The following is a 24,550-nucleotide window of genomic DNA, read 5'->3' on the forward strand; positions in this document are numbered from 1 at the left end:
TATAGTATGTTGTAGCTGTAATGGTAGGCACTAGTACCTATATGAGTAGTAGTGGTAACAATGGCAGTGGCGGTATGTGTATAGTGGTAATAGCGGTATAGAGCATATTATTATTATTATTATTATTATTATTATTATAGTAGAGTAGTGTTGTAGTTGAAGTTTGATTACGAGAAGTAAATCCAAGGGCGCACGTCCGAATAACGTTTAACCGTATAGCCTTTATATTGCACTCAGTGCATCTATAATATATATTATGATAACCTATAATAGTATACCATAATGATAAATATCACCAGGTAAATTAAATCCCTTCGGGTTCATAATGCGAAATTCGTACCTATATACATTATTGTATAGGTATATAATATATGCGACCAAAACCATCCGAATAATAATATTATTATAGTTTTTACCGTACGGACGTTCGCCGATGTCAATTGTTTTGTATTATTACGCCAGTCATTCATTGGATATATATAATTGGATAGATAATGTATTAATATATAATATATATATATACGTTTATACTGAGGTTAAACATTTGAACACATATAATATTATTGTTATTATAATATTTCACACAATTAGTCATAACATGTTAAATCTTGTATTTTTTTTCTTTTATAACAATTTATTGAAAACGTATTTATATCATGTCAAGTATTTGATTAATAATATCTTATAAACATATATGTATGCATAGATGATATATAATATATATATATATAATCATACATATTATATAATATTTATTATTGTATATAGGAGAAGGATTATTTTAATTTTATAAATTACTTATATTTCAAATGTTGTTTTCTAATCTATACTCGATGTTATACATTTTTATTATTATTAGTACATAAATTAAGTGTACCTATAAAATTTTCCTTAACTTAGTTTTAAGTACCTAATCTAAAAATATTGTTAAATATATAATAATAATATAATGTATAATAGCTACCTACAATCAAATAGCATAAAAAAAATCAAAAAAAAATCATTGGTGCGTTAAAATATAATAACAAGATTAATATTTATATATTATATGTTGGTAATATAATTAGTTATATTTTGAGTAAAATAATGACTTTAAATAATATGAAGGGTTTTACATATAGTGAGTAACCAACCTGATTGTATACAATTCAAATAGTCCAATAGTATTTTAACATTTCTCTAAGTAAAATAGTTTACTTTTGTTAACAAAATACAAAGTGCATCGTCTCTAGTAAGATTAATAAATTATCATTGACATTAGTTTCCGACCTATTTTAAATATTGGATAAAGGAAACTTAAACAATCTAATTTAATTGTTCAATATTATTCAATTCGTATTCTACAATATTATTTATGAATTATATATGTAATGTAATACACTATAAAAAAAAATGTACTGTGTATTAAACTGATGACTTGAATCGAACGTGATTTTGTTAATAATTATTAGGCCACAACCATACATTCCTGTGAACAAAAAAAAAAAACATTAAATTTATAAAAGATCTTTAAAAAACAATACTAGTCAGTAGATACCTACTTATAAAATTGGTATATTAATTTTTATTTGTATATGAACATTTGATCTTATTTTTTTTGGAAACGCCAGAATGGTAACCAACTCTTGTATTTTATTAGAACAACCAAAAAGAGGAAAACTCAAACGCGATATGAAACTAAATATTGATTATTTGTATGATACAAAAAATCCCAAGTCTACCTGAGTGTACGTATCCGTGTCGAAACATATTTGACGTCGATAAAACTAAATAAAAGTTGACCAGTTATCTATTTTACTTGTTATACCATCACGTGTAATTATTAAAATAATTTAACCTGAATAATACAATACTTATATTAGTTAGGTAGGTATATATTACGCGTATTGTATAAAAATCACAATGTGAACATTCAATTTAATTTAAATTTAAAATTACTGTAGAACCTTCGTTACCCACATTATAACCTTATTGTTTGTCAAATTTGAATTTATCATAAAAGTTTATCAAACAATATTGTCGTTTGCGTGTTGGAATGAAAGAAAAATGCTTTCTGTCACCAAAAACTTTAAAAATTTGAACGGTAATTTAATATTGAGAATACAATTTTTATGTATATAAAACTACTAGTTACTACTAGTTACTCACAATGGATGCATGTTGTACCACAGGTTGATTTCTGGATTGCAGTCGTTATGTTAATACCTCGGTATGCCCGGTGGTGCAGCAACTAATACAAAATAAACAATAATATTAGCACTTATCGAATCATACAACTTACAGTTATCGTCAAGGTGGTCGTATATAAAATATGGCGTTGCAAAAACATTAAACATTTTTTTTTCTTTCAACGATATTTCATATAGGTTACAACAGTAAATTAAGTTATTTTTATAAAATATAATCCCACGTGCTCGTATACTATAGAGCACCTACCCATCTTTTGTCATAAAGTGATCAAAGACGCTTAGCGTGCAGGCAGGAAGTGACGCCCAGGGATTGTATAATATTATTTATAGTAAGTGAATAAAGATATTTGACTATCAAAAAATATCTCTCAGACCGCGGAGGAAATTCTCAGCTTTACATTTTTTAAAATACCATAAGTATGAATTATAACCAAATATTTAGGGAAAAAAAAATAATAAATAGAATTTTTAATTGAATTATACATTTAAGCGTGATAAGAAGATTATACATTATACAGTACAATATCTATAGCTTATTATTACTTAGAGAGAGGGGAGTTGCATTCTTAAAAATAATTAAGAGTAGAAATATGAGATAATATTTCATTGTAAATAACTGAAGGGATGGCAACAAAATAATAACCCCAAGTGGCCCACCGTCCACCACTGTAGCCACATAATATTATGTTTAGCTATATCGTACCACGTTAAACGCTGCAGAACGATTCTTTAATTTAACAGTAGACACTATTATTATCCCAAAAATTTTAAATGTTTTTTTAACAATATTTTAAATTCACTACAAAACAAAATATTTTAAGAAATAAATTATATTTTTACTATTTTTTATTTCGTTAATTCATCAATAAGTTTCCTTACTCTTTTAAAACATACATTTTTAATCATACGTTCTGATGCCTGGCATATATATTATATATAATAATATATTTATTTTAACAATTGAATGTATAAAATATTTTTTTCAAACTGCTAGTTAATTCTTTGTAAGTATATTTTAAAGTATTAATGAACGGAGTATAAAATGGCCCAGCGGTACACGCCAAAATAATTGGTCCACTTCTGTGATTGCTTCTTTCTATTAGATTATTATGCATTTAAATTTTCAAAACAACACCCTAGAATATACACTCATTGAAAATGTTTCCAGTCTTTTAAAAAAGTTCAAAACTTAAAATAGGTACTATATCACGATAAAAAAAATAATAATAAGTATGATTATTTTAGCAGTAGATAGGTACATAATAAGTCGTAAAATGTAAACAGGTTCTGTGTAATATAATATTATTATAATATTATGGTAGTCCAAACTGGTATATAGTATAAAAATATATTTATAAATCGATTTAAAGGTTTATATTATATTATTTTCGATATGGAATTTTAAATAGCCTCTAATATCGTAGTGATTGCGTGCGACTGGATAATAATATTTTAGTAGTCAATCGGCTCTCCGGAACTGTACCATTATTGTACTTACACAACTTACAGTCAACATACTTCGTATATTTGCCGAGATTATACTTTGTTGATTTAATCAAATCTTCCTCGATTCCTCGATATTGGTGAGGATAATTCACCAGGATATACGACGTATATAGCCTACCTATCGTGGGTTTCGTAAATATTTAACGAGAGACTTACAAGATACGGTTGGCACGAACGGCTGAAGCAATTGTTGGTAAGCTCCCGTGTTCTGTTGAAACACCGGCATTCCAGACTTGTCGCCCGCAGCTCGTTTGTACTGCATCATTCCCGGAAATGCCTAGAAACCATTAATATTTGTCTTGTATAACAAAATAAAACACTGAATTTCTGCACTTTGAATAGCTATATGATGAATCGTATAGGTAGGTACTTTCAGTCAAGGCCGTTCCTGGAGGAGGGGATCCAGAGGGTCTGGACCCCCCCCCCTAGAAATTTCTGTATACGGCCTAATTGCTTGCAGTCAGACCGATTTAATCCGTCCAGATACTCCGCGTATACGCGTATGATGTATACATTTATTATAATTTATTAATAATGACAATTTATAGTAATAATCAATGCTTTAAGGACTGCTAGGTAATGACAACAATAATTGAAAAAAGTGTCGTTCGTATATTGTTGTTATTACCCACACAATGCATAATTTGGTTGACGTCTGAATAAATAAAAATAGGTTAGCATAATATTATTATTGAATGTTTAAAAATACATTTGTATTTTTTAATAAACTAAGCCGTCATTATTCTGCTGATGGTGCATAATATTATTATTACGGCATTGCGTTCATAAACGTGCGCATATAGCTTCGGCGAGCAAGTTGGGACCCAACTCTAAAATATTATATCCTTCCTATCACCATCCCTATAAATCAAAAATATAATAAACCTGTTTATATTTGTCAGCTCAATAGGTATTGGTTGATTTTAAATAACAATTTTATTTATTTGTTAAATATATTATAAAATATAACACAACGTAAGTGTTTTGGAAAAGTTAAAATTAGAAAACACTATTTTCTAAGTCAAAAAAGTATTTTCAGGTCTTTTTTGATTCTGAATTGTTTTGGAATAATTAAAAAAATATTTTTGTTTTATAAAAACACTATTTAATTTTATTTTAAATACTTAAAAACTTTTATTTGATGAGTTTATTATTCAAATGCTTTTATAAAGTGTGTACCTACATTTTATTTTCAGTTTATACTTTTTAGGCCAGTTGAAAAAGATTAAAATTGAGTTCAACCCCTTTATAGATACAGATTACTTTGAAATGTAATTTTTCGAGAAAAGTACCTACTGAAAATAACTTTACATAAATTAAAAAAATAATTGTTTATCCTCAACCAAAAAGTATAAATTAAGAATAAATAAATGTAATATCTAATATATATATCATTAATTATAAGAAACAATAAAGAACCAAGAACACTAATGTACCTACTCTTATTATTGATACATTTTTATAGATAATATACATTTATATTGATCATTGATATGTTTTATTAACTTACTGTTATCGATTATTGTTGAATATTTTTCGGAACGTATGAATAATTTATTTGAAGAAAAAAATTAATTTTTCATACTTCCCCTGCCACCGTTTCACCATGCGCACGTATATTATATTTACATTAATAATAATATTATGTAAATATTGTTAAGTATGATTATTATTATTTATAAATATATAAAACATTCTGTAATTGAAAAGTTAAATTACATCACGTGATATGTAAATAATTTTTTTTACGATTTTAACTCAGTATGGCATAATGAAGCACCTCTAGTGTAAAGCTCTAAAGCTAATTATAAATGTTTACATTTTGTAATTTTGTAGGTAAGTATCAGATTTGTATTGTGATCTGATACACAGTGCAGTCTACATTTTACGCAAAAAAAATATAATCATAATATAATAATATAAGTTCTAATTTAAAATATAATAATAGTATTAATTAGGTAGTTAAACAAAACGAGAAAATATAATATTTAAAACTAATAGCATGCGTATTTTTTCTTTGGTATGACATAGTTTAGTCAGCTCAAACCATGACAGTTAAAATCATCCAAATAACTACAGTATCGTGTACGAACTATATTGTTGTATTAAATCTGGTACATCTATATTATAATATATTGAAGACACGACGACCTGTGCTTGAATTGGAAAAAAAAAGTAGTTAAATGTCGTTTTGTACCAATAGGTGGGTACTGATAATTTGTTTTCAAAAAGATTTATCGACTTGTGTGTCATTAAGATAAATTAGAAGGGGTGCGTTGAAATGTTTTTAAAAAAGAAGGAGTATTTTAGTTCGCTACTTTCCAAATTAAAGCAACGAAGATAACTTTAAACAAAGGGTGCAATATACGCGTAAATAACTGCAACTTTTTTAGGGTGGGGTGTGTATTATTGCTTGTTTTGCATCTGTTGAAATGGCTTTTTTTATTTTTGATAACTTTAGATACATATCCAACGGTAAGTATTATGTTCTAAGTTTTTACATTGAGTATTATAAAATTATAAAATAACTGTTGGTTTTAGAATTTAATATGAGAGCGGTATAAGCTTGTACACGTGATGTTTTCTTGTGGCCTATTAAAAGCGATGAAACTACGCGAACAAAGCGAATGTAAGAATATGCTTTGAAAAGGGTAAATAATATAAGTCCGTCAGATATTTTGCAAGATTGTTTAAATAAAAATTCATGGATTTGTTGTCATGATAAGTGCAGGTATACAGGCTAAAATAATAAATATTTGTTTAAGACTATCTTATGAAATAGTAGGCAATTATTAATTATTATTGTGAAACTTTGTTTTCGAGGTATTTAAATGTAACGATATTATAAATTGATCAAAATTGAATTTTTAATTGTAAATCCCAAGAAACTTGGACCTCCTATTTATCTTTACTTATAATTATTGTATTGATGGTTTGAATAAAGATAATTGCAGATTACAATATATTAACAAATTTAACTACATAACAATCCTAAATTTTAAACGAAAAACCATCTATTAGTATAATGTTAAAGTACCAACCTGTGCTTAAAAATATATTTGATTGTTTTCAGTTGATTATAGTTTTACAAACTCATATACATATAGGTACAATAGTACACAGGTACTGACTGATATGTTAGAACAGTTATTAGTTATAATTGTTAAGTACCTAAGTACCGGTTTAATAATTTCATTTTAAGTTCTTTATGTTTATTTATATGTATACTAAAATGTGTTGTACCAAAAACTTTGGCATTTATACATGGACAACTGTTGTATTAGGTACCTTACTTTGGCTAAGAAAAAATGAACAAACATAAAATAGGGGTAAGTCAATGGGTACAAATCCGACCGAGACGCAGGTCAACTCACCTGCGGTAGATTGGGTACAGTTGCAGGCTTGTGTGTATTTCGATTTAAGCGTTATAACTTCACGAGAAAATCGGTTTAGGTTTGCGGTCGGGGAAAAATGAACAAAAAATGTAAACAACTCAGCAAAGTGAGTGGAAAAAGATTTCATAAAATCACTGTAAAAACCCCGACAGATGGCGCCACAGAGTTATTCCTATTTCACCGTTCAATTTTCGGGAGACAGCTGTCTCCAAGAAATACTGAATTTTAATTCTGCTTCCCGGCGTGCTCTATAAATTAAAATAACTACTTGACGGTTGTTTGAATGATCAGTGAAACCAATACATTTCATTATGATAAAATATATACAATCATGTGAGATCTAATCAAATCTTGAGAGTAGCTTTCCCACGATTAAAATGTATTGCTGCGTCACTTATTCGTTTGGAAAATAACCCCCTAATGACGAAACTGAAACAGCTGAGGTGAACTTGAGAAAATATAGAAAAAATAATATATTACAATTTACAAGGGGATTCGCAAAGCTTTCACTTTTACCCCACTTTTATTTTTTAATGGTGAATATATTCAAATTATGTTTGTTCGTATTTTTAAGTGTAGGTACTTAAAAACCATATTATATTTAAATACTTATATATTTCACCATTTAGAAGGTATTCTGTGATGATACAAACTTCTTTTTTTTTAAATGTTTATCATCTTGTTCACTGATAATTGCAAATCGGATGATTTTTTAAAAATGTTGACGTACCTATCTAAATCGAAATCCAAACGAGTAGATTTTGTGTTATTATTAAGCTTTGTGTACCAATAATAATAGTTCTTGATAACGAATTTGTATAAAATTTAAACAAAATATGTATTATGTAAGTACCTACCATTTGGTTTAGTTCTTATTATACCTGGAAAATGTTTACGAACTATAACATTATAATAAATTGTAATAAATTAATTACCATACTTTTCAAATCAACATACTCCCAATTATATCTTCTAAACCTGTTATTATAGACAATATTATTTTAATTGCTTGAATTTTAATAACTCAGAAAATACTAATTTGGAATTTGGTATATAAATATTATATATATAATATATATCTACGGTATAAAAAAATCACCTTCTCAAGACTTAAACAATTTAGAATACCAATGGGTGATACTTATTTGAAAAAAAGTTTGTATCACTACATAAGACTACTTAAATTACACAAATCAAAGGATTTGAAAATAATATGATTCTTATGTACACTTAAAAATGACAAAAATAGCAAATTTAATAAATATTTGCCAATAAAAAAAAAACGAGGTGAGTAGATGATTGGTGAACTGCCATGAATATATTATACTACAATTGTGCTTATAAGATCCATAAATAATAACCTAACGTTTATTACAGTTCATTATATAATATATTAACATCGGTTTGTAAATCAATGATGGTTTTAGTAGTACATGTATTAAACTTTTATACGTAAACGAATTTGCGAAACAAAAATTGCTTTTGAGTTATGTGAATTAATCACTCTTTAACGGTGCGGTAAACAAATTACAGCTGTTCGTATTAAGCTAAAATAGTTTTGTACGAAAATGAAATGTCTCATTTGATTACTGCAGTAATCAAGACTGTTTTGAAATGTATTTCATGAATTCATCATCTGAGCACCGAGTTCTATAAATTTTAACGGTTCTCGGGGTCAAACGTGGAAAATTACGCTTTCCGAAATTTCAAAAATATGAGTCTCTCCTTCGCTGGAAACGTCCGGCGGCGAAAGGGTTAATTTATTAAGGTCCAAAATAGCCGTTGTTATACTGTGGTTTTTGCACTACATTATTAACACATAAATCAACCACCCCGAGTTAGTAAGCTTCAAGCAGATAAGCAAATGGTAGCAATTAACAAAATAAATAAGGCACGTTAAGCAGCATTTTCATTGTATCGATTTCCAAAATGGCTATGATGTGATTGCAAATGGATGAGCCGCATATAAATAATAAAATTATTATATTTTATAGACGGCGACAAAAATGGTCGCATGTTTGCATTGAGCTATTATTATTATTAACGTGTGAACAGTTATAATATAACAATATGTTAGGTACGTAGAATATATGTTAGGTATATACAATTTTTAATTGCAATAAAATAAATTAGCTTGGACCTATTATTTCCGCACGGAATGCCTTTTATTTCTATAATGCGTTATTAGATAGTATTAATATCTTTCGTTCTTATGCATACAACACATTTTCAGAGCATTAATATCTTTCGTTCTTATGCATACAACACATTTTCAGAGCATATATTATTAGAACGTGAACGCATTTCGTCATTTCGAAACCAACAAAAATTGCACATTAACAATATCAACAGTATTTACAAGTTATTTACTTACAAAATTCTCGTAATAAAATGTTCCAACGGCTTTCATATCCATCTGAAACACATAACTCGTTGATAAACTATTTGTAAACCTTAACACATTGAGCTGGGTAATGGGAGGTGATTATAATATTCAATGAAAAAAAAATATTATTATTATTTTCACACTTTTATGTACAGTAATCATTATTCCCTATATAATCTATGTCATTGTATTAATACATAGATTATTTTACTTTGGATAAAATTAAGAATAACATTAAAATCGTACGACGCCGCTACAATGGGCTATAATATTATAATATAATACAGTCGTACTTGGGTAACTCGAAGACCGGCCAAATAGTTCAAGTCATCCAATAAGTATATAATACAATAATAGGAAGTTCTAGAACTTGGAAAAAGTTCGACGTTATGACTTATGATGATTTTGAGCTAAAGTAGATCGATGAGTTAACCTAGTCGGCTGTATTATAATATGTAGTACCTACATCATATTATAAAGTCTCATTTCCTCGATTTTTTTGGTTTTCATTTTTACACGATTTGAAGTCATTTCAACACAACGTATTTGAAAACCTGCTATACTTGTTATTGTAATGGAGTGGTGCAGAAGTACCGCAAAAATGGTTGGTCTTATTATAACTACTGGTTCGAAATAAGGTTTTCAGATATTGGTATTCTTAAAATAATATTATAGGAAAATTAATTGATATCATATGAAAAAGAAAAACCTTAAAAACAAAAATGATAAATATATTATAGTTATAATATAAAATCTTTTTTCAAAAACGTTGTGTTGTATTAACTTTGAATAATAAATTATATAAAAAAAATAAAAATGTTTTCAACAACACATAAATATACTGATAAAATGACTGCGCTTAGTGACAAAAAAAATCACACTTTACCACAAATCCGACATTTTCAGTTTCAAACCTAACCTATATACCATATTTTTCACGAGTTAAGTACCTCGATAATCAAGCTATGTCATATACATCTATGCGTATTCATCAGACACAGTATTGACCGCAGACATCGCTGTACAATAAATTAATAAATAATAAAATGTTTAATGAAAAAAAAATCTCGGCATAAGTCTTTGTTTTGATACATCGTGTATGCACATGGCGTTGTGCAAGCGTTTCAATATTCCATATTATAAAATCAATAATTTTTTTCCTTTCTACATATTTTTTTTGAATTTTGTCGATATATTTTTCTTCCGAGTAATGTTCAATGATTAAATATATTTGTTTAATGAACTACTATACCTAATATATAACGTGCCGTTGTTTATAAAGACGTATTATGCTTTTTATTTCTGTTAATTGTAAAAAATGGCTCGTTTTTATTAATTTTTAATTATAAAGAATTTCAATTGAAGGAAACTCGAAAAAAAAATGTGTAGTTGATTCGTTCGTTATCTATATACTTTATTCACGATCATGCGCGTGTGCAGTTGCATTTTTTTATTCGCGTTATGATCATTTTCGTTTTTCAAATAGCTACGGGACACGAAAACCCGCAAATTGTTCATTCGAATGTATTAATGCTATAAATCAAAAGTAGATGCCTCGCAAAATACACTTAGCTAATCAACATTTATGAGTAATACATTTGAATATTAAAATTGCTATCTTATGGCGGGCCACGCTTAATTTATGGCCTTTGGACATGGACGGAAATTCTGTGTAAAGCTCGAGAAAACTTTAGGATTACACGTCGTAATATACTAATTTCGTACATATTATATTAGGTATAAGGTCTGAATATTATTATTATATATCGTTGAAATAATTTTCGTACCAGCAGTGTTCGATTATTTTGCAGGCGACAATTATTATTATTATTAACATTACGAATTTCTGAGCATATTATAATATTATTAGTATAGTACCTATATACAAATGTATATAATTATTTAGTTTACAAACGCAAAACGAAAATGATGGTTCCAACCCGCGTGTTGTTTTGCAGATTCATTATTATTAGTATTGATCGCTACAGTACCTATATTATATATTATGTTATATATTAAATTATTATTTGAAATGGCTAGGCTCGTATCTGATAAATTTTTGAATATTATTATTATATTATTATTTGTATACCTATAACGAACATCGTCGGTTGATGTATTTAAGAGTTCGTCATTTCCTAAACGTCATTCAAAATTGTTTGAATTAAATTCATTTCCATTTAGGATACATATAATATATACTATTATAACTGCACTAAATATTATACTGATATACATTTTGTATTAATAATACACATATGTATTATGACATTATAATAATATTATTAGTATTATTATGATGTTATTATATTATTGTAATATTATCATCACAAAATTTCTATCAGGGTATTAGCTACAGCGAACCCGCAGATCACACACCTATATGTGACAGAATATAATATAATATTTTACTTTCGAGTGATGAATTATTGCCACACAACTGTAGGTAACCTATAATACAGTGTATTGTGTATACCTAAGTTCTCGGTAAGAAATACTTCACAGCTGAAAATTTATGCTAAGGGTTAATTTGGGTATTGGGTAAATAAGATTCACTCTGTTGAGTAACTGAAACATCAATGTTTTAAAAACATTATTTTAAATTAAAATCAGGTAGGGGACCTAGGTATAGGTATAAAACTGAATTCTCGATAAAACTGAATATTCAAATTTTAGAATTATAGTCAATAATATTATTTGTCTCGCTCTTTTTTATAACGAAAAAAAATGTCCTCCATGCCTGTTCAGAAGTTGTCGGTTACAGTTACGTCTACAGGATATTTCTCCATTATTCCTCTATTAATGAAGGAGAAGCGAAATTTTTACAAAAAAAAATATATATATATTATAACAGTTCCCCGTAATAGTGTTTCTATATTGCAAAGTGTAAGCTCCTGGTTCCGGACCAATAAATATTCCGAGTGGTCCACAGTAGTTCCGAGAAAGTATATCTGTACGTTTATTTAGTGTCGAATATTTTTCCCACTTATCAGTATGGTTTATAATTTTTTTGTTTTATTCCACTTATTGAGTTATTGGAACAAGGGACTCTTAAATACGATTTTCGAAAAATAAAAACCTTCATTCCAACTAAAGTAGACGAAATACAATTTGTTTCATGTATAAAATGTTACATTTACATTGTAATATAATAATTATTATATATTAAGATGAGTTTTAAAAGTTTTTATACTTTTAATTTTAAATAATTTTTAGTCTCATATACCACGAAAATTGTAAGTCGTGTATTCGACTGTTTACTCGGTAGGCGCCAGATTCGAGACTATAATCAATATTATGTTTATTGCAATTTTTTCTTTAAACAAAATATTATCATCTATTGCTTTGGTAGCTGATAGTTAGGTAGATATTAATATAATATAGTTTATTATATTTAAAAATAATCCCAACTCCGGCGGTACATATTTGAGGTTGATTCGAATAATCCACAGTCAGTTCACCGACAATATTATAATATTATTTTTTAATTGTATCTACCTATAAACGATGTAGGTACAATATCTTTTAAGACACTCCCGAACTGTTATTTCAGTGTTTGCATACGTCACCGTGAGTATGAGCAACATCACTTTGGTTCAAAGTTTAAACTCGCATTTGATTTATGCAAGTCCGTTCATATATATACAATGTACGTCGTCGTTTTTGTCGTTGTTTGTTCAGGACAGGATCTGATGGCATTTTAATTAAACCCGGGTTAATTGGTCATCTCATACATTATATGTATGTGTGTATACATTCTGCGACCCTCGACGTTGATGGTTCTTCCGCATAATGCGTTATGTATGGTCGTCGGTATTTTTAATTTGCTATTAATATTCTTATAACCTAAACGGTTTATGCGACGCCAGGCACGTGTTATAATAATGATGAAAGGAAGTGCTCCGAGTACGTATGTATACATATTTATTTTAACGGTATTTTGCTCTTGGTGCGATAATTTTTGATGTGGAACCAAACTGAGCGAATATTATATTTATTATGTGCGTATTACATAATAATACTTACGGCGTAGCAATACTTGTTCGGCCTACACCGCTGAAATCAAAGGACCTCCGCGGTCGAGGGTTGATTTTGAACTCGAACGTCAAGCACATATTATATTATTATTACTATACAACCGCTTTGAAAATATTATTTCGATGCGGTTTTCGATGTGGCGGCTGTAGGTGTTATGGACGCCGCGCCGTGTGCAGTGAGTATTATATTATATTTGCACGAGAAAAAAATATAATTGCCGAGAGAACGACAACAATATATACAGCTGCGGTTCAGTCCAGATACGAAAGTGTGAACTCACGCGATTAACACGTCATATAGTAGGTAGTATATACAATACAATATTATATTTTACAATATTTATATGCAACGGAGAGATAAATCGGTTGGACGAGATTCAGAAATAAGTTAGGTCATTAACGGCACGAGCTAGGTTTCGAAGGTTTGTTTTTCGTATAGGTACCTACTATCTCAATAAACCACCATTAATTTTGATATATTATTCGTATATATTATTTACAAACCTCAACGACTCACTTGCGTGCACTAAATCTCGTCCTTGTCCTGAACCTGCTCTTTAACCACCCCGCCTTTTCTTATATACTGATATATATATTATATTCTTATTTCAATTTTATAAACTTCCCCTCTCCAATTATTATTATTAATGTAAGCCGATAAATACTTAATAATAGTGGTTCACATTTCGATTTCCAAATTTATGATTTCATCTTGCGCACTGACACTCGCCACTAATTTGTCATATTTTTTTCAGTATTGACTTTGCGTTTATATCTTTTATTCCTATTACATGTTTAACGGATCAATATCTCATCAGTTAACTCGGTTATTTATAGTTTATTGAACATAATATAATATGTATATCTGCACGGCGAATGGATATATATTATATTATATTTATACATCGTGGGTATAAATAGGTATACCTATTGCATATTACACAGCATGTACAAGCTATAAGGCCGAACACTTATAACGTGTGACAGGATTTTACAATGTTATACTTTAACCTAGCACGACCATAATATTGTGGTCACTGAATAATGGATAACCGTGGTTAAATAATAATAATATGAAATATAATTAATATAGAAATTCTGGTCAAAACGTTCATCATTCGATCAATCGCCGTATTAAAAAAAATATATTTATTTTAAGATCACCAGATTCACTTACACAGCATAATATTTTGTGAATATTTCAGCGTTTGAATAATGAATATTTGACTAATAATATTTTATAAATATTTTCTTCTCATTATAACAAAAAATTGTATTATATTATGATTGCATAAAAATGTTGACTTGATATTTTTATAAAGTTTCCGTAAAAATGTTTTTTGAAAATATTATATGATTAAATTAATGTTTTATAATGTTTTTTATAGCCTGATTACATCAAGTAAAGGGAGATTTTAAATCGAATACAAATTTAACACAATATTCATTTCAAACCGACTGTACGGCAGCGCGATTTCCCTGGTGCTTATAGTGTTCGGATTAGATAAGTAATTTTTATCTAGATAAAGATAAAGATAATACAACTCAAATGTATCTAGATAGATATAAAACATAACTTAACTCATATTTATCTAAATAAATATAAAGATAAATATTTTTTTATCTAGATAAAAAAGATAAAAATTTTTTTTAAATGGGTTTTAAATTTAGGTATATTTTAGTTGGGCACTAGGGACATAATAATAATAATAATAATAATAATGATATAAATAAAAATAATTACATTATTTATAAACAATAAACTTGGTTTGAGAATCTGTATAAATATTTAAATGCGTTTATACAATGTTGGGATTTTTATCAATAAAAAATATATACAGATGAATTTATTTAGATTAGTAAAAAAATTATCTAAGATGAACAAATAATTTTCTAGATATTCATCTAGACAAATTTATCTAGATAAGTCCGAACACTGGGTGTTTATATATTATGAGTAACGCACACGTCTGATTTTTAATAGGAAAAAAAATAATTAAAGTCGTTTTTATAAATCCTTTTCGAGCCCAATTATAGCGATCGGAAAATCCACGGGCGAAACAGTTCTATAAGCCGACCAAATGGAAAGGAATCGTGTCGAGGAGGCTTTAAAAATAACCCTCCCCACACACACACAGGTATCAGCGCGTAGAGGTTTTTCGATTAATTACTATTAGTTGTTGGTACTCGGGCATGGTGGGAATAGGATTTCTGGTCGGTATAAGAGCACGCGGTGATAACAATACGAATAATATCTATATGTTGCTCGACGTTGGCCCGGGCAACAGATTCAGCCACGACGGCGTGACCCTCCCTATCTGCTGCAGCGCAGTTCAAACGTTACGGGTGGGAAAAGTTACTAATGCCAAAATAAATTGGTGGGTTATATATCACGTGTATCGAGTCGGTATGCCCAGGGTCACGTAAATAAGCCGGACCGGAGTTCATGCGGCCGGAGGGTGTTACGCGATGTGTCGGTGTAGGTATATACCTATAGTAATAATATATAATATATAAAGTGTGAGTAACTTTTTGCATTGTTGTTGGCTTCAGTTTACAAATTGTTTCGTTCCGCGGTATTATAATATTAAGTATATATTTTATATAGGTACCCGGAAGAATTTAAAAACGTAAGGTACATTACTGCGTGTCGTTTGTGATTATTTTTAATAATGTTTTTTGTTCCGTTCGTTATCGATTAGGTTTATGTGATAAAAAAAAACCAAGTTTACGGTTGTCGGTTATATTATTGTCACATATTATGTAGTACGATTGGGCGTAATATATTTAAAAATATTTTCACGAGCTTAATCCAATATAACTGATGATGGTGTGTTTTTAAAATAATGTTTTTTGTGACGATACGGGGATAACAGCAATTGAATATTGATTTTTTTGGTATTTCCCAAGATATAACGTTATTTACTCATTTAATAATTGTTTGTATAATGTAAAATATTGATGTTATTTAAGAACGGCAATTGATTTTAGTTCGTATTTACCGGTCCAATTTATAATAATTTTTAGTTATTGTTATTTATGATGGTTTACACATTTATCAAAAGTTACTGAGATTATATTTAAGCATTATATTAATTTTCGATAAATATATTATATGTATATATTATTTATAATTAGAAATGAGGAAATACATTTCAGGATCATTGAATAAATTACATTTTGGCGAGAAAGCAGTCAACTGGAAATGCATATTAATGACGCCGTACGAGTCATTTGATGAGAAAAATATCGATTTATTTGTATATACAAAGTGATTTTTTTGGACTACAACTTGTCTGTACTCATCAAATAGTGTGACTTCAAGTAATTGTAATATTAACGAATACAGAATAACACGTTCGATATTCTTCGATTAGGTATAGTTCATATTAAAATGTTCCCTATTGAACATATTTTATAGATTAAAATAATTGTTGTAGTTGGAAAACAATTTCCTATGAAGTTTGGACTTTCCGGGATAAGATTTACTTAAAAAATAAACATGTATAGTAGAAGGTACCAGCTATTACATTATATTATAGTCTATAGGTAAAACATAATATTATAATATTATTAAACGAAAAATTATTGAATTTTAGATGGACCTATCATTTTGACACAATTGGTATAAAGAATAAACAACAGGATCGAATCATCGAAATGCACTTTAAATGTTGGTACAATTACTATAATATGGTATTAGATTATTGCACAGAGTTGATATTGTATAAAATCTGTATGTCCATGATACCTTTTTCAGATCCTCGTGATACGTAAGTTAATGTAAAAATTAATTAGATAAAAGCCACACGACAATCGCAGTAACTATAGTAGGTACCTATAGTCATAATAATATTATGCACCTATATTATAGTAGTACAACAAAGAAATAAAAAGGTGTGCGCTAAATATAAAAACTTTTGTCGCATTAACGATAATACGATTTTTATCAGATAAGCAATAGAAACATAACTTTGCCAACGGCATCGTACAAATCTACGAGGACGTTAAAAGTTGAAAAATAATAATAATAATAATAATAATAATAAAAACAATCAAACAACTTAAATGTTCATCGGCTGATGCGAGTTTGTTTAGCGATACAAAAGTTATTAATGTTCATATTATAATCAACAATCACGCGGCACGATGAAAATATCTATATATTGTTAATTATCAATATAAGGTACCTATGTGTACCTACGTACTATAGAAGTGGTGTGTAAGTATTAGAAGTATGCATATAATTGTATAATATTATATATAAAAAGCTTCTATATAATATATTATAAAGGTAAGTACCTATATAAAATAGGTGATAATAACGGTATAATAATAATATGTATATAGTAATAATAATTAATTTTAAAGTCTAATAAATAAAATATAACAAAATAACAAAATCAACGTCACGTATTGTGAGAAAACGTATTAGCTAATAAAAGAATCGAAAATAAAAATAAAAATGTTTAGCTAAAAGATCAGTTATAATAATGATAATATTATAGTTTGATCCCGCGGTCATGCTTTTTTTTTTTTTTGATAACCAGGCGGAAAACCAAAAGTAGTGTAAGTACCTAAATAATTATTAATAAAGACGTTACTAAGGTAGGACTAGGTAGGTAGGCAATGTGAAAAAGGGTTTTGCTTTTTATATTTTACTAACGTCTAGACGGTCGTTCCTAGGCATTTTCTGTTGTGTAACCATTGTCTGCTGCACGGCCATGGCCAGCGGATTGTTCGGGTCTGACGTGATTATCGTGGTCGGTCCAATCAACGGGCCGGCGGCGCTAAAGTATGGCGTGTAAGTGTTGCCGACCTGGGTACTCGCGCCAGGGATTCCGGTCAAATATGCTGTTGGCGTTGCCTGCGAATGAGAAAAACACAACGATAAAAAAAATCGAATAATATTATACTTAAGGTAGTTATAAAATAATATAATATTATGTTATTGTTGGACACGACGTTATATAAAGTATTTAAAATAATATATTATATTATTATATTCATGTAGGTACAATATTATTATTATATTATTATTGGCTGAGTATAATGTTATTGTGTACACATAATATTATTATGATAATAGGATTTCTGCAAATCGGATTCAATGATATAATTCGACCGCGCACGAGATCGTATCCTTAGCCGCGGCGGTTTATAAGTATTTAGAATACTTTATTGATTTTATGATAGTAGTAAAGTAATCCTAAATAAGTGAATATTTTTAAAATACTGCATTATAGGTTATAAAATATTAAGCGATAGACGTCGATTCATTTTTAATAAGTACACACCGCAGCTGTTATTTATTATAATCCTGTTCGATAAAGCTTTGACAGTGCGAACTTTTATCGACATATTATATTGTATAATATGTGAATTACGATTGTTATTTTAACGAAAGCACCACACTACCTAAAATTAATTGATCATACATTTACAAAAGTCAATAATTAAAATGCTAAGGTAGATACTTAGAAATAAGTACTCGTAAATAATAAAATAATTTAACAAAGCTCAAATAAAAATGCTTTAACTATATGTACAACATTTATATACCGCGCATATTTTAAGACTATTGATAAGTATTAATGCATACTATTTATAAAAGAATAATATTTAATATAATATTTTTTGAAGAAAGACAATTAATGTCTATTCAAAAATAGTCACTAAATTAATATCTGTAAAATTATTTATTATAATACGTTTATTCAGTTCATTGTAAATTGATCAATCACAGTTATTCTAAACATAATTTAAATATGATTTTTATTAAATTTGAAAGGATTTTATAGAATAAATAATAATGCAGTATTAAAATTAATACTTGCAATGAATATTATTTAAAAGTATTCCGATATATATTATATATATATTACGAATAATATTTAAGTATTTATGTTAGACTTAGTGAGGCCAACGACATAATTATTTCAAATATCGATATAGTAAATTACACGATATCTACATCGAAAAAGTATTGACTCAAATACACGATTACTTAATAAAAAAAAAAGTTTTCGTAATTTCGTGTACTTAACGTACAGTCTGAATCTATTTTGAATTAAATGTATTATTATACATCTTAGTCAATAACATTATTTTTAGTCCCCGTAGGGTTACATGGATTCATTTCGAGTTGATAGCAAATTAAATTTGCTCCCAAATCAAAATTCGATTATACCTTATAAAATATATTTACCAAAAACATTCATGAATGATGAAAAATGCTTTTTTCTTTACTCTGCTGAAAAATTTGTAGGTATTACCGATATAATAATACCGGAGAAACGTTTTGTTTGCACGGACGTATATAACGATGTATATAGAATAGCTTAAATGGTCTTATCGAAAATTCACAAAGCTTTCCAGGGATATAGATAATAATACTATATAGATAGGTTGATACTTATGATTTGCATCGGGGAAAAAAAACCCCGCCCCAGATACCGAGACTGGTGCGATAAAATCGAAAACAACATAATGTAATATACCTATAGTAGGAAGGTACAATTTGGTATATAAACCGAGTCTCGGCGGTAACTTAATTTAAAGGATCGAAAAGACGGACTATAGGTACCTAGCTATTTTTTCTGCCTGCGAACAATGCCGCGCGTACTGTACTACTACGGCAGGAATGAGTTTCACTTTAGAAGGAACTTTTCAAATACCGGTTAAGGAACACACACACACACACACACACACACACACACACACACGCCCATCCACACCCCTTCCAAAACACCCACATGCGTGCGAATATTACATTATACGATCGTGTTTGTTATCGGCCATCATTCGTTGTACTGCGGTGGAAAATCGATTCGGGTGCGTTTTTCGCGTATTTTTTTTTTATATGTATTTTTTTATGGCCACACAATGCCGAATGTGTCGTGATACTATAAAATATTATATCGTAAATCGTAACAATTTAATCGTATAATAATAATGATAATACATTACTTCGTCGGCGGAGTCAGTGGCGGCGCCAGAACTATTGCAGTAACCTAGTTGCAGCGGCGGGCCGGCCGGCTGTTCGTGGCCGATTTATTATTTTTTCGAGGCGTCCGCCGTCGTTTTTATATTATTTTGTTCCGAATTTCAGCATTTAGCGACCCGCGACCCGCAGTGCAATAACGGTGGTTGTCAGGTACATCGAATTATATTCATATTATGTTATTAGTTTTATCTATATCCCGCCGATACTGCGTAATAATTTATTAACGCCGCACCCGAAGTTCTTGAAGTTATTTATTTTTTGAACTTTGACATATAAATGCTCTTTTCGAATAGTATAGATACAATATAATAATATCTTAAAACTAATGTGTTAGTATATAGTTTGTATAATACCTAACTAAACCAACATTTATTTTTAATTTTTCATACAGTCATGCAATATATTTTATCAAGGTGGACCCGGCGGGCGCCGCCACTGGCGCCACTGCGACAACGGACGGTCTATATAAAAAAATATAATAACAACGCGACGGTATGCCGACTTTAATAATGAAATTGATGTGAGTGTGCGTGCCTGTATGCCTCTGTGTGTGCGTATATACGGTAGTGCACTGTGCTCACATTCCGAGCACCTAAAACCGAAAATAATTAATACCAACTCGGCTGAAATCGAGCGCAGAAAACGCATTGCTTAAAAGGTCGCGTGTCGCGTGACGCGGCGGACGTATAAATCATCGACCATTGTCTTTCTCTCTCTCTCACACACACACACACACACACACACGCACACACACTTTCGCTTCACATTCCTTCTCCGGTGATTACGAGCCACATACAATTATTATTATTATTATTATTCGCGAGGACATTTTGTGCAATTATGCGTGAACGGAAATCGCCGGATATATCGCCGCGACATACGACGTAAAACTATAAACGACGAGTGCTGTATTATTATTACTATTATTAGGTACGATAGCATTTGATTTGGCTGTCGTTAAAATTTCAACGAGAAATACGCCTAACTATCGTATAGAAAATATTATAATGTAATAACGATAACAGTCATTACTCATAAATCATAATCATATTAATATAGTCATATGTATAGGTGTAGTGTCTTCTATACAGGTCGTTTCTATCATGCACACGCACAACCTGCAGCGAAATTTGACAAGACACGACGACGTGCAAATATGATATCAATAATGTTGCGGTGGCGGTTTCTTTTGAGTGATAATAATTTTTTTTTCCAAATCTGTGTGTCGAATAGCATAAATCGCCACTTGGCTCCATGTATTTTTGAGCTACACGACATGAAAAAAATGTCTAGATATACACCAGCTATGCCCATATAGACTCAAAGACCGGCCCTGCCTATATTACTAACATTACAATATTATGTGTCGAGATAGATGGAGGTTAAGTGCTGAGAAACCGAAATCTGACCGATGCACGCACGGAGAGTTATTTCATATTATTTGATATTATATTATTATCATATAGTTATTTTATAGTTATTTACTATACTTTATAATTCATACTACCACTAGCTATCGTGGAATTCACAAGGCTGGTACATGGTCTATAATATTATTATGGTCTTAACCACCATTTGTGCGGTCATAACAATGCTGTGTCTATATGTGTACGCAATGTTTGTATATTTGTGACGAAAAATAATAAATCTACGTCACGAATTGAGATAAACTAGATATCTATGGTTAATCTTAGTTTATGAACTACACGTATATCGTTTCGTATAATATTATAGTTATATAGGTTTATCGTGCGATATATTAGCTTGGCAGCAAAAGGGTCTAAGGGGACGTTTGTTTTTCTTTATATACACCAATATTAATTTCTATGTTTTTTACCACCTATCGTTGTAGATCGATTTCGAAACGCCATGTACATTTATTTCAACCCGATTGTATGAGACAGTACATAAATTATACTAATCTTATAAGGTTGTATTTAAAACAGAAAAAAATGAATCGATTAGCGAGGAAATAATGATGACGTCTGATAAGCCAAGTTTTAATATTGTTTATACGTGAGTACAATAATAATAATAATAATATTTTAACGACAACGACAATATTTTAATATCATTATTATGTCTTGGACAACGGAGAAAATAATTTTATAGTGACACAGCACGCGCGCCCATCGCTTCGATATCATCGTCATTGGTGATACGTGTCTAGCAAGCAATACCCATGTCACACGAGTATAATAATGTATATTGTATTCCTATTATATTATTATACATTGAATATTATTATTGACTTGTGAAACGACTAAAATAATAATGAAAATAATCATATTGGAACAATAGAAAAACGAAATAAAACATTTTCCCGAGCTGCAAATGTAAAGGATAGGTCATACGTACATAATAATAATATAGAATAACGACTACGACTACGAAGAAGAGGGAGATATAGGACCATCGACCAACTGCTATAGCCACCAAACCCCCGTTTGGCGTGCCGCTGAATACTGGCATTTCATTTCACATGCCGGATCGATAGACGGAAACAAACAATTCGATAAATTTTTATTTTATACGGGATGATGGGGCGCGCGTGGGGTGTATAATCCCGCCGCTGCCGCCACCCCGTTCGACGTCTGTGAAAAATCATGTAATCAGTGCTCGTCTATGTATTGCGGTCCGCGATAAGGGCGAATCTCACGTCCGGTTTGTTTTATTCGTTGTAAAAGAAAAAATAGTAATAATAAAATCGGTATTTTTTTCACGTACGACGACGGAGTCTGATTCGACGGGTGCGAGGAGACCGTTTCCTCGACGAGCGCCTTCGTGAATTACCTATATATATGTGTGTATGTGTGTGGGTGTGTATTTTGTATTCGGCTATCCCTCGTAAGTCGCGTTCATCGAACATTCGTCATATTATTATTATGTACATATACCGCGGGGTCCACCCCACCCCCACCCCCTCCCGATCAGTGAAACATCACTCGAATTTATTATTATTTATTATTATCATCAGACGCCGTATAATAATATGTATTATAATAATTTATTCTGTAGCAGGTAGGTATATATAAGACGTGATTTGTCTTACCATTCAGCTCACCCCATTCTCATGCTTGAATATAGTGCGTTATTTATTATAATTCTGATTTTTGGACATTTTAAGTAGGTGGGTACCAACGCATAAAAAAAGCAAATAAAGTGGGTAGGTACTAATATAAAGTATACAAAGACAGGATGTTCAAATACTTAAATTTGTGACAGCATCAAAAGACCGAATAGGTATTATTGTATAACATAACTGCAGTGGCGTTTTTCCAAAATATGTAGATCTCATTTTTGTCTGTGAATCATTAGTTGAGTCTTTTTTTCTTTTTTTTTGAAAACGCTGATGTAAAATGACTTAATAAAATCAAGAAGAGTAGATTCTGAGCTTCACTTTATTCAATTTATGTATGGGATAATGACTACTTAGTCAGTTAAGTACCTATGTACTTAATATGTATAGTACATTTTGTTTCGTATACCGGAATTTATTGGACACTGCAGTACTATAATGTAGCAGATAATTCGTATGAGATTAACTGAGAGATGTTTATTGCTTATTTAACAAAATATTCATTAAAAAGAAAATGTAATGCCAACTATTCAAATATATATTATTACAAAATAAACATGAGCTGCGGGACAGAAGTACCTCCTCTATACCACAACTGGACCGACGAAGTATTAGAAGACATGCACATACGGCCGCTTTCTAGCTTTTGTTACCATATTGATTGTTATATTTTTATAACTATTGTTATCATCCTCGACCAAAACTATAGCCAAACATGGGTTATACATAAAACATATTATTTGAAGAAAAAAAAAATAAGAAAAACTGATGCAGAGTAAAAATTACTGATCAACATCCATTTTATGTTTTATGTATTACCCATATAGGTACCAAGCTATACATTATAATACTATATTCAAATATTCAATAAACCATAAACTTTAGATCTTACATGCGTAGTAGAATAATTCACGAACTATTCGTTTGAATTCCGATTTCAATACATCAGAAT

The 24,550-nt window shown here is 29.7% G+C and overlaps 1 protein-coding gene across 2 annotated transcripts in view; it reads right to left on the reverse strand.

Annotated features, from left to right (window-relative positions):
• Positions 1–528: 528 nt before the first annotated feature.
• The window catches only part of LOC100165326 (protein muscleblind), a 179,997-nt gene continuing 155,975 nt past the window's right edge, over positions 529–24,550 (reverse strand). Inside the window, exons 5-9 of one of the 2 annotated variants that reach the window (XM_001952422.5) lie at positions 18,180–18,380; positions 9,465–9,506; positions 3,852–3,972; positions 2,149–2,230; positions 529–1,468 (exon numbers count right to left, since the gene is read on the reverse strand). In XM_001952422.5, the coding sequence (XP_001952457.1) occupies positions 2,199–2,230; positions 3,852–3,972; positions 9,465–9,506; positions 18,180–18,380 (396 nt within the window). In that variant the 3' untranslated portion in view covers positions 529–1,468; positions 2,149–2,198. The remainder of the gene's footprint in view (positions 1,469–2,148; positions 2,231–3,851; positions 3,973–9,464; positions 9,507–18,179; positions 18,381–24,550) is intronic. The other variant, XM_029485878.1, reaches the window with a different exon arrangement.

This window comes from Acyrthosiphon pisum, chromosome X (assembly GCF_005508785.2).
Source record: "Acyrthosiphon pisum isolate AL4f chromosome X, pea_aphid_22Mar2018_4r6ur, whole genome shotgun sequence".
Classification (NCBI taxonomy): Eukaryota; Metazoa; Arthropoda; class Insecta; order Hemiptera; family Aphididae; genus Acyrthosiphon; species Acyrthosiphon pisum.